General features: G+C 38.6%; 2 protein-coding genes across 3 annotated transcripts in view; one reads left to right on the top strand and one right to left on the bottom strand.

The window, feature by feature from the left end:
* Positions 1–1,299: 1,299 nt before the first annotated feature.
* LOC307000542 (cadherin EGF LAG seven-pass G-type receptor 2-like) lies at positions 1,300–10,775 on the top strand (the record flags this gene model as incomplete). The annotated part of the gene is made up of 16 exons (XM_079616184.1): positions 1,300–1,320; positions 1,761–2,711; positions 2,821–2,946; positions 3,046–3,297; positions 3,394–3,492; positions 4,724–4,896; positions 5,017–5,165; positions 5,323–5,630; positions 5,966–6,076; positions 6,378–6,569; positions 6,714–6,808; positions 7,951–8,115; positions 8,298–8,498; positions 9,306–9,404; positions 9,540–9,561; positions 9,676–10,775. 16 exons carry the CDS (start codon positions 1,300–1,302, stop codon positions 9,751–9,753), a joined length of 3,042 nt encoding a protein of 1,013 aa, XP_079472310.1. The 3' UTR covers positions 9,754–10,775.
* A 128-nt stretch (positions 10,776–10,903) lies between these two features.
* usp34 (ubiquitin specific peptidase 34) overlaps positions 10,904–18,046 on the bottom strand; it is a 74,648-nt gene continuing 67,505 nt past the window's right edge. For both annotated transcript variants that reach the window (XM_079614753.1, XM_079614752.1), the window contains 7 exons: positions 16,783–16,907; positions 16,578–16,701; positions 16,178–16,257; positions 15,121–15,261; positions 14,024–14,170; positions 13,777–13,933; positions 10,904–12,373 (listed from right to left, as the gene is read on the bottom strand). In XM_079614753.1, coding sequence (XP_079470879.1) covers positions 11,736–12,373; positions 13,777–13,933; positions 14,024–14,170; positions 15,121–15,261; positions 16,178–16,257; positions 16,578–16,701; positions 16,783–16,907 — 1,412 coding nt within the window. In that variant the 3' untranslated portion in view covers positions 10,904–11,735. The remainder of the gene's footprint in view (positions 12,374–13,776; positions 13,934–14,023; positions 14,171–15,120; positions 15,262–16,177; positions 16,258–16,577; positions 16,702–16,782; positions 16,908–18,046) is intronic.

An 18,046-nucleotide genomic window follows, 5' to 3' on the forward strand; every position in this document is an offset into this window, starting at 1 on the left:
TAGAGTCACTGATCCAGACCTGGTACTGTTCCTGAAAACATCACTGTCTGTTTGTAAAGTAATATAATTATTGTGAGATTCAGCCCAAAAAAATGCATGAAAAACTAACTTACTAAGTGATTTCTTCTCTAGGGAGGATTTGACGGAACATTCCGGATTATTCCAGAATCCGTGCCTTTTTCCATTAGGCCTGATGGAACAATTCTGGTGAAAAGTTCTGCGGACCTAGACAGAGAAACCACTACCAGCTTCAATTTTCAAGTAACAATTAGTCTCATTTTATCATTATCACTATGATTTTTCAGAAATTAAGAATTATAATCACACTGTTTTCATACACAACTGCATAATAAGCAATATGCCAATTTTCTCTCCAAAATCTAAAGGTTGAAGCACAAGAAAACCCTCCTTCCACCAACAAAGCAACAGCCGACGTCACCATCGTCCTGCTGGATGAGAATGACAATAGTCCACAGTTTACAACTTCTAAGTATCAGGGCAAAGTTTTCGGCAATCAGACTTCTGGAATGCAGGTTGTCAAGGTGACAATTCAATGTTTTGTTGAGTCATTTAATAGTTTTCCACCACAATCAGTATTTTAGTACATTTCTGGAAATTATGGAACCATTATGTCATTATAAGATGACTACTATACCATAAACATTGGAATAAAGTTATTAACTAAACATACTGTACATACATTTTCATCTAAGGTCGAAGCAACAGACCTGGATGAAGGTCCAAATGGTGAAATCAGCTACTCCATTGAGTTTGGAAATGAGGATGGTTTTTTCGGCATTGGTGAGAATGATGGGGCGATTACGCTAGTTAAAACAATCCCACTCGTGGACAACAGAATCCTTCAGTTTTCACTCTATGTGACTGCAAAAGATGGTAAGTTATCATTTTATGGAGTTATACCTGGCTGTGGATACTTTCCTGTTGGCTTAAAAAAACACTGCACTGCCTTTTCATTCATTTAGGGGGCGCTATAAGCAGATCGACTTCTGCAATGGTGGATGTAAAGGCACCTGGAGATTCTCATCCTCAGTTCCTTCAGAAGACCTACCAGGGGAAAGTAGAGGAGGATCAGTCAGAGGCAGACATTGTCAAGGTCTTACATCACAAAAAGTTTCCTTATAAGATCTAATATCCCGAGGGACTGTCTCTGTAACTGAAGCATTTGATGACAACCAGCTAACTAATGAATATTTATTTAAAGAATTACAAACAGATAGATATATTTTTACCAATCTTGCTACACTTATGTATCGGCTCAGCCTGAGGACACTTGCAAAAATGGCAGATCCTAGCCACTTGGTAACAAGAAAAACATGTAATTTTGTAAGGTCTCACGAGGGTCTATGAGGACAGTCTCATATCTCAAAAAACATGAACAATTCTGTCATTAGTACTCACCTTCATGCAGTTGCAAACCCATATTTGTTTTCTGCGGAATACAACATGGGGAAATTTACAAGTGTTCAAGCTATTTTGTTTTTCATACAACTGTCAATCTTCAAAAAGCACACCAAAAACACCATAAAAGGTTCACTATATTTCCAAGTCTTTTGAAGTTATCTGACAGCTTTGTGTAAGGAACAGACTAAAATAATGAGTATGTACTAAAATTCAGAAGACTTGTTATTTAGCATGCATCCCTTTAAATGTTAATCATTTTTAAGTTGTCACATACAAGTAACAATGACAATCTGATAAACAGTCTAATCATGAACCAATGTGTACTCTCCCATTCACAGGTGGACTTCCTGTCCATTGATCCTATTGTTCCTGTCATCTTAACAGTTGAGACTGAAGCCGACAAGTTCTCCATAAACCAGGCTACAGGTGTTCTCTCGACCAAAGTCAAACTAGACTTTGAGGAGAAGAGCAGCTACACTGTGCAGCTGTCGATAACTGATGGAACCAACCGAGACGACGCATCAGTCGAGGTTGAGGTGCTGGACATCAACGACAACAGTCCAGTGTTTGAAAATCCCCCTGCTACGGTCTCAGTGCCAGAGGATCACACGGTGGGAGATAATGTAACATCGGTAACAGCCACGGATGCGGATGCAGGGTTTAATGGAGAAGTGCGGTACACTCTCCTGGGAGGTGCTGGGAGGTTTAATGTTGACCAAGAAACAGGAGTGATAACTCTAGCTGATCAACTTGACAGGGAGACCCAAGATACGTACCACTTAGTGATCACTGCCCAAGATCAGGGTCGCCCGTCACGTTCCACCACCACCAATCTGGACATCTCCGTGACAGACATTAATGACAATGCTCCCATATTTTCTAAACAACCGTATGAGACCACAGTATCTGAGCATGCTGAAGTAGGAACAGATGTGGAAGATGTCATGGCAACAGACAAAGATGATGGTCCAAATGCTGTCGTGACCTATCACATTGTCAAACAGGAGCCTTCTTCAACACCACCCGTCTTTAGCATTGAAGCAGAGTCTGGTCGCATAATACTTGCTGAAAAGCTGGATTACGGCAAAGCTAAGCGCTACACTCTAGAGGTGGAGGGACAAGATGGAGGAACCCCTGTTCTCACTGGCAGTACTACTGTAACGGTGTGGGTGGAGGACGTTAACGATAAAGCTCCCGTGTTCAGTAAGGACCAGTATGACGTGTCCGTCTATGAAAACCTTGCAGGTGGAACTGCTCTGGTATCTTTGGAGGTTACAGATGAGGATGAGGTGAGAGAAGAAAAGCAGACTACAAAAGACCTAAATAACCTTCAAATTAACAAGCCAACATTCCACATCTGTTTTGATGTACTTACCTTTTCTAGTTTTCTCCGATCAGGGTGGGTTCTCTAAAGGTCACTTTATCATGGATAACAGTACCTTCGTTATCAACAGTCAAGGAGTAATATCACTTCGGAGCGACGCCACCTTGGATAGAGAAACTGTAGACAATTACATCCTACAGGTACAAAGCAAATCACATTCATTTCTTAAATCCAGCTATTTACACTATGTTCAGGATGACTATTCATTCTGATTGGGATGCTTGCATTGTCTTTCTCAGGTTGTAGCTGTAGACCAGCCTGTCGATGGTTTAAGCTCCACAGCTCAGGTCATCATCACTGTTCTGGACGTCAACGACAACAACCCACAATTCCTTCCTCTGCCAGAGACCATTGAGATTCAGGAAGGCGTGTACACACCCTCATCACCTGGAGAGGTGTGCCAAATCTCAGCCACAGACACTGACGTTGGAGACAACGGACGTATCACCATCACTACTTTCTCTAACAGCAAATTCTTCAGCTTCAGAGATGTGAGGACATAAACCTATTGACAAGACAATGTATTGACAGATATTCAGATCTTCATTAATGTTCTAAAAATCTATTCCTTTATTTCATTCCTTCAGGATGGGACTCTACTGGCTATCGAGGAGCTGGATCGAGAGACACAGGATGTGTATGATGTGGTCATTATTGCTATGGATCATGGGATGCCACAGGGAAATGTAATTTCCTTTTCTTTGTATGATTTGTGATGTGAATGTTTACTTTAATACAGGTTTGTGATTGTACTGATTGCATTGCCATAGTTCCCAGAGTGCAAGTATATATCTAGCAATATAGCTAGCATTCTAGAGAACATAGAACAGGGGTAGCCAACCCTGTCCCTCGAGGGCTACCTTCCTACAGACTCTAGTTCCAACCCTGCTCCAAAACACTTGGCTGTTGTTTTCAAGTTATCATGAACATCTTAATAAGCTGGTTCAGGTGTGTTCGATTAGGGTTAGAGCTAAACTCTGCATGATGGTAGCCCTTGGATTAGACAAACATTCGAGTTTGCTCTAAAGGAGGGGTAGCCAACCCTGCTCCTGGAGAGCTAATTTCCACAAGAGTTGAGCTCCAACCCTAAACAAATTCTCCTGAACCAGCTGTCCAGGGTGTTCAGGATTACTTAAAAACTACAGGCAGGTGTGTTGGAGCAGAGTTGGAACTGAACTCTGCTGAAAGGTTGCAAGGTTGCTCTCCAGGATCAGGGTTGGCTACCCTTGCTTTAAAGCAGAGGGGTCTAAAACTGCTCATGGAGAGCCAATGTTCTGCAATGTTTCGCTTCAACCTGCCCCAACACACATGATATGATGTTTATAGTAATCCTGAATATCTTTATCAGGTATTCAGGAAGGATTATAGGTGTGATTGATTAGGGTTGGAGCCAAACTCTGCATGATGGTAGCCCTTGGATTAGACAAACATTCGAGTTTGCTCTAAAGCAGGGGTAGCCAACCCTGCTCCTGGTGAGCTAATTTCCACAAGAGTTGAGCTCCAACCCTAAACAAACTCGCCTGAACCAGCTATCCAGGGTGTTCAGGATTACTTAAAAACTAAGTAATCCTAAGTAATTGGAGCAGAGTTGGAGGGGCTAATCTCTGCAGGATGGTAGCCCAGCAGGAGCAGAGTTGCTCTAAAGGTTATATTCATTCTAGATTCTGGATGTATATTTAGATTTATCCCTAAATGACACATATAGCAAACCCCAGGTAGTTGTTTTTAATGTCACACATATGATCTACTACTATCTAAATAGGCTACTATTAACAAAGATGTTGCACTGAGGATCCAACTGTCAATATTCAAAACTATAGATACACGACACTACAATCCTTAAGTTAGATACTACACATTGCAAATATGAAGTTTTGGTCTGCACTACAAAGGGTTGCTTGGGTTCATTTTCTGCAGAACATCACCACAGTGAGGGTCAGTATCACAGATGTCAATGACAACGCTCCAGTTTTCAGCTCTGACACCTACAGCAAAAGCATTCTGGTTAAAGATGCCAAGGTTGGAGATGTGCTGCTGACGCTCTCGGCCACAGATAAAGATGCTGGAAGCAACGCGGTTATTAGCTACAGGTAAGCTTAAGCTAACTAAACTTCCATTTCTTTAGGATCAATAATATGATGCCTAAACAATGAACACACTTACCTACATAACTCTTTTAAGACAGATGCATGAATGTTGTGTTGCCATAGTTTCTCTGAAGGCTCCTCAATGGTCGCATTGGATGCTGAAACAGGAGACATCACTTTGACCTCTGACCTTAGCGAGGTCACAGAAGACAAGCTGCTAACCCTCACTGCTATCGCGACAGATCATGGAACACCACCAGAATCTGATGAAGGTTTGGGCTTGTTTGCATAATATTCCTTTAGTGAATCTGGTGTTAAAACAATGCAGATAATGTGAGCAATTCTTATTGGGAGCAGTTAAGTCCCCTTTGAGTATTCAAATCTTATCTGATAAACATGTCAAGATTAACATCTTTCTTCTCTCTATAGCCGAAGTATTGATCTACTTCAAAATTGCCTCTCTCACTGAGACTGTGAGTTTTGAAAGCTCCTCCTACAAATTCACAATAAAGGAGAATGAACCTGAGGCCTCAACAGTGGGAAAGGTCAAGGCATTAACAGGAAGTCCACCGGTTACGGTCAGCTATAACATGAAGTCACATGAGGATGTCTTCTCTGTGGATGGTGAGGGAACCATAAAAGCTCTCAGGCCGCTGGACAAGGAGGAAGAGGAGTGGTACATCCTCACAGTAGAAGCCATAGACACAAGAACTCCTGCAAACACTGCAGAGACAACGGTACTATTCTTGTTATTACATGGGAAGCTAAAATACATGTTGAGTAGTTGACCTTTAGAAGACAACACAACACAATTGCCACCATAGCACTTCTTGATGCAACCGAGAATGCACCAAAAACTTTTGTTGTATTATGAATTGCATTCTGACACATTTCAGGATGCAATTACTCAAGTTTGTGAAAGTAAAAGTGTTTGCGTTCACATATTTGCATAGAATGCGTTTTTTGGCCTAAGTCTTGCTGTTCCAACACTTAAAGTCAAAGTTTCTCTTCTTAAAAGAAAGCTGTCACAGGGCTCATTCGTATTTGACTTTCTTTCTCTCACAATCTTCAGGTCAAGGTTCAGGTTGAGAACGTGAATGAGGCTCCTGTGTTTGACGCTGAAATATATAAAGCAGAGATTTTCAGTATCTCTCCATACAAATTCCCTATAGTGAAGCTCCAGGTGAGTGTGGCTTGGCATATTCATCAGATATAAATGCAATGGATGTAATCGGATCTATTTTAAATATAGTGGTGTTTGCTAAGGTAAGCATCACCATTGTTATTGCTTACAAGTAGAGTTAACACCCTAGCATCATGGCAGTTTCTTTAGGTTTTTTGGTGTCTTAAACAGTAGCTATTGGCATCTAAGCTACTATCCATCTATTTTTCCAAATGGAAATACACAAGAAAGCACAGAATTGTATATATTTGAAGTAATAGACTTTACGTAACTGTTTGAAATGTGGTCATGTGTCCCTCAGGCATCGGACCCTGATGTGGGCGAGAGCTCAGAACTGCAGTATTCCCTGCTGGAGTCCACAACTCTGCTGGATGTGGAGGCAAGCACTGGTCAGGTCTACGTACTGGATGCATCCAGTTTTGGAGGCAGTCCATCCAGCTTTCAGGTGAAAGCCACTGATAAACATGGGCTGTTCACGACTACAACAGTACAGGTGAGCAGAAACAGAGAGAAAATAAGAGAACACTTTTGTAAGACCAATGGCATTTTGATTGAGAATGGAGCAGTAGAACAGAGCAGTCAATGCAAAGAATCAAATTCAAAGATCAAAACAAGCTCTTGTGTTTGCCGCCTACAGATCACCGTGAAAGAAAGTGCAAGTGACAACGTCGTAGTAATCTCCCTAAACCAGCCCGTGTTCACAGTTGAGAAGATGACAACAGAGATTGAAGAGTGAGTAGGAGAATTGCCATTTCCCAGCCCATTTTTCATGGGGACAGAAGGGAAATGTAATCACTATATTGTGATTTAATGTGTTTTGAGAAAAGAGAGTAAGAGGAAATATGTTTAGGTCACCCAAGAATGCACCCATTTTGTCATTTTTATACTTATTTTGATGTCATTCTAAACCCTAAACCACTGTAAAACAAAGTGGGACAGTCCACAGTACACCATGGGACTATCAAGCTCCAATAAAAATACAATTCCAAGTCTTCTAAAGTCATACGATAGCTTTTTGAGAGAAACTGTATTATTCACTCATAATCTCAAGAACTGCTGAGACTGGGTCAATGAGTTGACCTCGAAAACCCATCTTATTTGAATGAATCATACTTTTGAACTAATTCAATCTTAGTTTAACTTAGCATTAACCTAAAATATTTGTAAAAAATCCTATGTACCACTGAAGATTATCTAGAGACCAGAATATCACAGAGACTTAGGGGTGGGTTTCTATTCAACCACATACCGGTAGCAACACCCTGGCAAATGCAGACAACAAACTAGCAACCACATAACAATGCTTTACTAAACTAGAACACCAGAGTAATCACATACGTGGAACAAACCACTCAAAACATAATTAGCAATTGCAAAGCAACACCTTAGCAAATTTGAAAATAGCAGCTATTAGCCATCAAATTTACCAAATGGAGAATTGTATATTAGACTTTAGCCCCCGGTTTCTCAGACAAGGCTTAAGACTAAGACTAAACTGCATGTTTTAGCTGTTAACTGATAACAACTTGCACTGATGTTTTTTTAAATATGTTAGTTCTATCGTTTTGTCTCAAGATGCACACCAGTAATGGGGTTTTTTCTAAGGCACATTTATTTAAGTCACTACTTAAATGTCCTAATTGAACTAAGGCCAAATCCTGGTTTATTCTAATCCCTGTCTGTGAAACCAGGCCTAGAAGACTTGAAATGGTGTGCAAGTGGACTATTTTATGTCTTTTTTTTTGGAGAACAATCACATTTTGTGAATGAATATTATATGAATGAATCATTCTTTTGAGCAAGCTATTTCCCACAAACTTCTTGTCCAAGTTCCCAATTCAAGATAAATGATTCATTGGTGCGTTTTTCCTCAGTTCCATGAAGAAAGTTTTAGGCTGGACTGTGAAAATCCTCAGTGTGAGAGCTGAGGGTGGGAATGAGATGCGCACCATTCCTAGAGAATCTACAGCCAAGACTTACGTCAGTTTCATCGCCATGGACTCCAGTGGAGCGGTCATCCAAGCCACGGTGGTCAAAGAGTAAGTTGAACTAATATCAGTTTACAAGGAAAGGTGGGGTTGGATCTACAATGTATTCATAAAGAACTCATGTTCTTTAACAAAAGCATTAGCTTCACAGTTCTGCTTTTAAACAGGTTTACATTGCAGATAATGTACAAGACGTGATTTTAAAGGGGTTTGAATTGTGTCGTCTCCCACAGGAAAATGCAGAGTAATCACAACGATGTAAAAGTGGAGCTGGAGAAAGTGTTTGGTTCCAGTTTGGAAATCAAAGTGGAGGAAAGTTCTGGAATCTCTGAAGATTCTCAAGACTCCAGTGACGCAGTCGTCATCGCGCTCAGTGTTCTGCTGGCTATAAGCATTGTGGGACTTATCGCTCTGTTGACTGTCTATCTCGTTCGGTAAGTTATTAGGCGGCGTTATTTTCTTTGGATTTCAAACTGTCAGGCTTACACTGAATAAACACAGTCCTGTTGACCTGGAAATCTTTCCTAAAGGTGAAATAACCAACAAAGTCAAAAACGAAAAACAAACGACCCATTTACTTGAACTCTTTCCCCACCGTTGACAAGATTCTGCTGCCAAGATGCTATACTGAAATAGTACAAGCATCTTGGATCTAAAAACAACGAGCAAAGAAGATCTGCATAAACCAGAAGGAGAAAATAAAAATAGCTTACGCACAAGTTAGGTAACGTGATCATCGAACATTCAACAGCATATAATATATAAATCAAAACTGCCAAATGTTACCGAGAAAAATGTCGAAATGACAGAGGAATACGACTGTGAAGCTTTGGGGGTGTTGAAGGACTCGATCTATGTTTCGATCATGATTCTGAATTCGATCTGGACAAAGTCTGTTTTTTTTTTTGTTTTTTTAACTTACCCACTGTTTTTTCTTTTGATATATTACCTACATATTCATACAACAAAATGAAATATTTCAGGGGGGAAGAGTTAACATGCACGTCATCCTTTTCATAATCTTTAATCAAAATGTAATAACTTGCCATTTCTGACGAATAGACCCAAGTCCCATCTTACATATGTTGTCTTGTTGAATATCCTGTAACATTCAGAAATGTCACATTACAGAAGTGACTTTCTTGTTGACTTTGGACATTTTAAAAAAAGGACTACTCATTCTTTTAGTGGTAAACTTTTTTTAAATGGATCCTTTTTTCTTTTTTTTTTTGCTGCCTCAGGATGAAGAAAATGAAGAAGGACACAGAATCTGACAGAGAGCGCTTCAATGTTGGCGGACCCAAGGCGTCCAGTATTGGCAGTGCTTTTCACTTTCACAGGTAAGTGCCACTATATTGTTAAAGAGCAGATGCAAACAGTTACTCCCATACTTGTTAAAAATGTGTCCTCAAATACAAAATGAGCTTTAGTTTTGTTCTGAGATGTTTGACTAAACATGTTTCTTCTGTTAACAGCAAAAAACAAGAAGTCAAAGAGGTAAAGCACTCGATTCAGATGACCTTGCTTGTTACAAATCAACCAAGTTGAATTCTGACAATATTCAATTTGTGGAATTGAAAAGCTTTAAGTTTAAAATGTTTTGTTTTTCAGGTTAAGTTTAATAACATGCCCGATTCTGAAAATGATTCTGAAACCGTGAGAACCGGACACAACATCTCCTCCCTCTGAAAACACCTCGATGGATCCTCCATCCCTCTCTCTTTTAACTCTGACACACTGTTGTGAAACTTAGCGAGGTGTATTTTATCGACAGCGCTATTAAAGGCTATTCCAAAAAAAGATTCAAACTAGTCCCATGATGGAGAGAATTGTTGAATATAAATATATTTATTTCAGTTAATGAAAATTAACAATTAAAAGTTCCATAGCCAAAAAATTTTGTGATGTATTTTTGTTTGTTTGAGTACTCCAACATTAGCTTAGCAACATGCTAACACTAGCCAACCAAGTCGAGTCTCCTGTGCACTTCTTGTGTTGCTGCCGCAGCCTATGCATACCTTTCCACTTCAGTTAGAGAAGGACACTGACTCACCTGGTTTTGGAATAGCAAATACCTCCTTTTGTATAGATATATGTACATTCAACTGCCTTGAATTTTGCTAATACATTTTTTTAACGTGGTCTTTCACGAAGGAACATCCTAAAACTTGCTTACGAATAACGGTAGGCTTTTGCACTTTAACCATCTCAGCTATGATTGTGTATCAAAATTGTGTAATGCTTTTCATTTATATCTTTGACGTAAATATCCATCGGAATGATTAAACCCATTAAAAAAAGTTTCTTAATAATTGTGTGTGTGTGTGTGTGTAATTACCAGACCAATCCACAATCCTCACACTTTAAACCTGCACATCTCCTTTAGATTTGGGTTCAGAATAGCACACTATTTCTACAGTATAATTTAGTAAGGCATACTACACGCCAAAATACACACTTTTTAGATTCATCTGATCTGAACGGCAAACACAAGCATTTTTTTCCTGAATGCAACACACTATTATTTGAAATGTTTATCATTGCATTTACAGCATACCGTTTTGTTTTTACAAAAAAATAATAATAGGAAGTATGCAGTGTACACTATACAGTTTGCTGTACGCTAATATTGTTTCCCGAACGTAGCCATCTTAGGTACACTCACAACAGACAGAAAAAAAAAACATTCCACAACCTGTGTTTTGGACTCGGTTCATAATTAAATCATATTAAAATTTTATTAAGTTATATCCTATATTAAAATAAATGAAAACAGAAAGACTGAGAGAGAAATCAAATACAGAGAACGCAAGAATGACATCCAATAGATTATGGAATGTATTTCGGTAAATAAAATAGAGCTCCAACTGTTCCATCAAATGTGCAATATTCGGGCCACAAATGATCTGAGCCTGAAAAGAGCACCATAAGTTTCTATATACACAACGTAGGTATATATATATACAGTAGATTTATATATACAGTATACTGCACTTGAATGGATATATACTGTATACATATACCTTACAGAAATATATATGTATATATGTATATATATATGCATATATATATATATACATATATATTTTAACCATCTCATTTACAAAGCCAGGCAACATCTAGAAGATTCTTTACAGAATCAAGGTTCTTGTGGTTCGTTCTTTCTTTTCAATATACAAAGTAAACATAGTTTTTGATATCCACCACAGAGAAAAAAAACCCACAGCAAGGCCATTTCAGCCTCACGTCTGCAAGTACAAAACTGGCACAGAAGACAATCGTAATTATAATAATAATAATAATAATACACGTGAATAAAAACGCAAATTAAATTATGCACTGATGGGACTAAAATGTTGTAAACCTTTTCCCTGTTTCACTGCAGGCTCGAACACAAACCACTTCAAAACAAATAAACCAACACAATTACGGCTTTAAAAAAGAAAACAACTGCCCTTTGACGAAAATACGCTCCAGCTGATATCGTTCGCTTTCCGTTCTGTTCAATTAATGCGGAGCTCAGTTGGTGAAGAGCAAGGCCAAAGGGTGGGGGAAAAAGAAAAAAAAAAAGTTGACAAATCGGACTTCAATTACTCTTTAAAAGACAAAACTGAACAGCATGGCGAACGGAAATGGTGAAATGCGAAAAAGGAGGGGTGTGGAAAGTAACGTCACAATGCCGAGGGGCGTGTCCCTCCTTTTCCGTTCGAAAGTTTGGCAACCACCCCAATAGTGGCCTCGACTGTGCGTGACAGCATCTCCAGGGAATCCTGCATGTGGGCGTGGCCACAGCCACCTGACTCCGCCTCCTGGAGCGAGCAGCTCCGCCCCTCAGACGCTTCCGGCAAACTGGACAGTAAAAGCGCAGAGTCGGCGGAAGTGGAGGGAACTTCCTCTCTTTCTGGCTCCGCCTCCTGCTCTCGCGCTTCCTTCCTCCCATCTTCCTCTTCCTCCTCCTCTCGTCCCGCTGTCTGCTGCGGAGCTTCATCCGCTCGGCCGAATGCTTCGGGAAGAGAGGAGGACGACGACGAAGACGAAGATGATGATGATGACGAAGCGTCCATTTTCTTCTCCTCGAGGGACGCGCTGTCGGGGGAGGGCGGGTCGTTTTCCGTTCCCGGGTCGATGAGGGAGGAGTCTCGGGTTTCAGTGTCCGACGTGCTGGTGGGCGTTAACGCCTCCCCAGGCTCCGCCTTCTGCTCGGAGCAGGGAGCCAATGAGGAGGAGGAGGAGGGAGCGTCTCCCGCACGATCGTCAGCACTGCTGCTCACTCTCCGACGCTTCACTGGAGTCACACCCTCCTCTTCCGCTGAGGACACAACACAGACATGTCATCGATTAATGCCGTGTCTCATTTAAAGCGTCTTTGAGGACCTCGACAATCGCTTTATATAATTTTTTATATTAAATTAAATACTATTATTATGTATTTTCTGTCATTTAAATGATTGTTATTAATGTAAATTATTGTTTAAAATGTGCTTTTGGTCATTTAAGACTGTTATCTCTCTAGATGTTGCTACCATGTTAAAAAATAAATTCATAAATAAAGAATTATTATATTTTACATAAAATAATTCAAAGAAATGAACGTAATGTGTGATTAATGCCGTGCCTCATTTAAAGCGTCTTTGAGTATCTTGAAAATCCCTTTATAAATGTATAAATTAATAACTAAATAGAATAGGGGAAAGAGCAAAAGAAAGGAAAGAGAGAGAGAGAGAGTGAGCAAGAGAGAGAGAGAGAGAGAGAGAGAGAGAGAGAGAGCACGTGCGAGAGAAAGAGAGAGAGGGCGTGCGAGAGAAAGAGAGACAGGGCGCGAGAGAAAGAGAGACAGGGCGCGCGAGCGAGAGAGAGAGAGAGAGCGAGAGAAAGAGTGTGTGTGAGAGAGAGAGAGAGCGAGAGAAAGTGTGTGTGAGAGAGAGAGAGAGAGAGAGAGAAAGAGAGAGAGAGAGAGAGAGCGAGAGAAAGTGTGTGTGAGAGAGAGAGAGAGCGAGAGAAAGTGTGTGTGAGAGAGAGAGAGAGAGAGAGAGCGAGAGAGGTAGAAAGAAAATAAATGTATTGATTGCATATATACTAATAAAACATTCAGTTATTGTTTAAATAGTATAGTAATATTATATTATATATAATATACTGTATATATGTAGTATATTAAATAGTAATATATAATAATAAAACTATACATTATGTCAATAATGTAGATCAATACATGTGTCCCATGCATACATTCACACATATATAAACAAATTATATTAAATAAAATACTGCTATTATTAACAAAAAATACAGCTTTCTGTAATTTTAAATTATTATTATTCATGTAAATTATTGTTTAAAATGTGCTTTTGGTCATTTAATATGTACAAAATAAATAATTATTATATTTTACATCAAATAATTCAAAGCCATGATGAACAACAAATGCATACTCCCTTTTGTGCCCCTAGATGTTGCTACCAATTTATTAAATAATTAATAACAATACCAATTCTTCTTATTATTATTAATTGTTGTTATTGTCATTATTATGATGATTATACTTCAAATAAAATAATTCAAAGCCATGATGCACAAGTAATGCATACTTATCGATGTGCCATAAAATTGTTAATAAATGTAAATAAATCACCATCATGTGTTGCTTTTGAATGATTTAATTTAGAATATACTACTAATAATAGATTTAGGTGTGTGTGTGCATGTTGAGACCTTTGGCTTTGCGCTCCTTGGCCTCCATCTCGAGTGTGGCGCGGTGCTGGAGACACAGTCTGCACTTGGACAGCAGCTCCTGCAGAGCGGGACCCAGAGCCGGATCCAGATGCTGAGGGGCCGACACCGACAGCACCAGCAGCAGCGCTCGCAGGTCCTGCAGCGCACACACACACACACACACACACACAGGATGAGTGAGAGCGAGGGAGGGAGCGCTGGGACACGAGGAGGGAGCTGTACTGACCGCGTTCAGGAGGCTGCTGGTCTTGCTCATCTCTGCTCTCTGATTGGTCAGCTCAGGCTGCAGGCTGTGGTACTCGTTCAGAAGGTTGGTCACCAACACGTTGACGAGATTCGAGCAGCTCTGGCCTGATAACACCTGCACCTGCACCTAAACACACACACACATTCAGTTTCAGACCGGCTCAGCGTCACAGAGCAAACGAACAACTTCAACAGAGTAGGCTTAACTTCGGGTTAAACATGTCACCTTTGAAATTATAAATATATATATAGTGAAATTATCATTTTTAACCTAGGGTTATGAAGCTTTGCAATACTAACCCTGATCTGCAGTCACAAACATATCACGATTAGGTGTCAAACACACAAACATTACATGATTTGGTAACACTTTTTTTTTTTTTTTTTTTTACACAAAAATGGGCCTTTAAATGCAAGTATATTTGATCAAGTTATTATTTTTCCTCATGGATTCCTTCCCAGAATGCTTTAATTTGCTAGATTATATAATCATAACATTCTAATTCTGATGTCAGTATTTATTTTAGATCACAGAATTTTTACTTCATTATTATTAATCTGACAACAATGTGGTGAACATTTTGTGGTGCATTATCATGGCAAAACAAGTTGTGTTAAATGTTTTCACAGCATTGAATTTAAAAAATATATGTCCAATCATTTCAGAAAAATTTATTCAACATTAAGGACTAAATAGACATAATTGGACAAAAAAAAGAAAAGTTAGATAGGAAAAATTGTATTCCTATATTGACTGTTGAATTTTGCAATTGGGAAATTCCTCTTCCTGTAATTCTGATTGAATAAAACTGAAACAGAGCCTCTTTAATGTCTGACTCATAGTGTAATATTAAACATATAGTGTATACTTCCTACATATGATAATGCACAGTGATAATCTACAGCAATTATTTAAATTTTGATGAGAGGCATTAAACTAGCAGAGTTTCTGGAACAAATCAATTCTATCTTTTAAGTATTGAGAGAGTCGTGACTCCAGCTGTAGAACTGCATTAAGAAAAACACACACATTATTACATCAGACAGCGTGAGGAGCAGGTGTGTGTGTGTATGTACTTTATGTAAGAAGCAGGTGAGGAACGAGTAGGCGATGTTGTTGTTGAGGAAGTTCCTCTCGTCCATCAGGATGCATTTCATGTATTCTCCAAACGCCGGATCCTCACACAGCAGCTTCACACACGACTGAGCCATCGCACACTGACACACAGAGAGAGAGACGTCAGGGAACACACACTTCTGACTGGATGAGGCTGCTGTGTTTTCATAGTTGTGTGTCTGAATATCGACTGCTTAAAGACACATATCAAGGGTCCCAACGCATCAATCTGAGATGATGTGTATAAAAATGATTAATTTCACAATTAAAAAAGTATACCTGGTTAGGAATGCTTTCAAATGATGTGTAATTAATGTTGATAGTCGTATTTAAAGTGTGTTTGAGTATCTTGAAAAGAGCTCTATACGTAAAATGCATTATAATTATGTGCATATTATTATATACATTTACTGTATATTATTATTATTATCCAGCAATAATATTGTATTCTATTCAAAGTTATAATAGTGTTTAAAATGTGCTTTTGGTAATATGTAAGATGCATAATCTCTTTTTGCACTCCTAAAGATTAAATAAATAAATAAAATGTATCATTAATTTGTAAGATGTATAATTGCATTATCCATTTTTACACTCCTAACAATAAATAAATAAATAAAATGTATTTAGTTTATAAGATGTATAGTAAATGCATGATCCTTTTTGCACTCCTAACAATAAATAAATAAATAAAATGTATTATTAGTTTTTAAGATGTATAATAAATGCACACTGCCTTTTACACTTCTAACAAATAAATACATAATCATGATAATAATTATGATTAATATAAATAAAATATAAGAAAAAACGAATAAAATATGAAATATGTAAATAATTCAAAGCAATGAATGACAGATTTTAGCACATTTTCAGGAAATCCACATCCCATCATGCTTAACACACCTTACCTGTGATAAAATCTCTTACACACAACCTCTAGGGTAGTGTGTGTGTGTGTGTGTGTGTGTGTGTGTGTGTGTGTGTGTGTGTGTGAGAGATGACAGAAGGTTTTACCTGAGATTGAGCAAGTTCTGTCCAGAGTTTGGGAAAGAGAGCCAGATGTAGAGGAAGTCCTTCATAAGCGATCAACACACCTGCACACAGGTGAACAAACACCATCAGAACACACACACACACACACACACACACACACACACACACACACACACACACACACACACACACACACACACACACACACACACACACACACACACACACACACACACACACACACACACACACACACACACACACACACACACACACACACACACACACACACACACACACACACACACACACACACACACACACACACACACACACACACACACACACACACACACACACACACACACACACACACACACACACACACAGCTGAGAGAGAGAGAGAGAGAAGCGTTCTTACTCAGTTTCACCAGCGTCTCTGTGAACTTCTCACAGTTGATGGCGACTCGACAGAGCAGGTGAATGAACTGATGATACGACAGGAAGTAGTCCAACAACATCCTGTCATACACCTCATCTTTACCCTACAGGAAACACACAAACACACTCTATGAAGAACTAAAGCTCCGCGTGTACAGCGATCCACTGGTGGGTCTCACACACACCTTGCTGGTCTCCACCATTGAGGGCAACAGGCACATGTTGAGCTCCGGTCTGGGAGGACGGATGTTGTTCTTGCCGCCCATCAGCTTGATGTTCTCTCGACAGGGCAGATACGGCCCAAACGACACTAGAACACACAGAGAGTGTTACACCATGTGGTGACCATAGTATTATCATTTACTCATTGTTTGTAACGTCATGTCAACAATAAGGCTAAAGTCATACATTTAACCAAAAAGTTATAGTACATAAATTAAGATCAAGACAAAAATTCTAAAATATATCCAGATGATACTTTTTTAAATACATCAGATACACACATCTCTGAATATGAAACTAAAACCATAAAGAAATTATGTTGCATGAAATAAAATAAAATGTCAAGATGCTAAATAACACTGCACTGAATACAAAGTTGTAAGTATGCAAATTGGGAAGCAGCTCGTGTGAATCTGGAATTGCCTAAAAGGAAGCTAGTTAATCATGCCTAGATTTGAAAGTACTAAACTTTTTTCTTATACTTGGATTTATTTCACGTAATCTGTCTCTATGGCATACGTCCCATTCCATCTGCCACTTGTTATATATATATATATATATATATATATATTAGGACTGTCAAAAGATTAATCGTGATTAATCGCATCCAAAATAAAAGTTTGTGTTTACATAATATATGTGTGTGTACTGTGTATAATTATTATGTATAAATACACACACATTCATGTATATATTTAAGAAATAATTGCATTTATATACTGTATATACATTTATATAATTTATATTATATACAAATATTTTATATATAACCAATTTTTCTATTTTAATTTGTCAAATAATTATATTTTGGATGCGATTAATCACGATTAATCTTTTGACAGCCCTAATATATATATATATGTGTGTGACCCTGGACCACAAGAACAGTCACATGGAGAAATTTTATGAAATTGAGATTTATACATCATATGAAAGCTGAATAAATAAGCTTTCCATTGATGTATGGTTTGTTAGGATAGGACAATATTTGAAACTATTGAAAATCTGGAATCTGAGGGAGCAAAAAAATCTAAACATTGAGAAATCTCCTTTAAAGTTGTGCATTTATGTTCACGATTGTGCTGCATTCACTCACAAAAATACATGTTTTATATATTTACGGTAGGAAATTTACAAAATATCTTCATGGATCATGATCTTTACTTAATATCCTGATGATTTCTGGCATAAAAGAAAAATCTATAATTTTGACCCATACAATGTATT

The sequence above is a fragment of the Phoxinus phoxinus genome (assembly GCF_949152265.1).
Source record: "Phoxinus phoxinus genome assembly, chromosome: 6".
Taxonomy (NCBI): domain Eukaryota; kingdom Metazoa; phylum Chordata; class Actinopteri; order Cypriniformes; family Leuciscidae; genus Phoxinus; species Phoxinus phoxinus.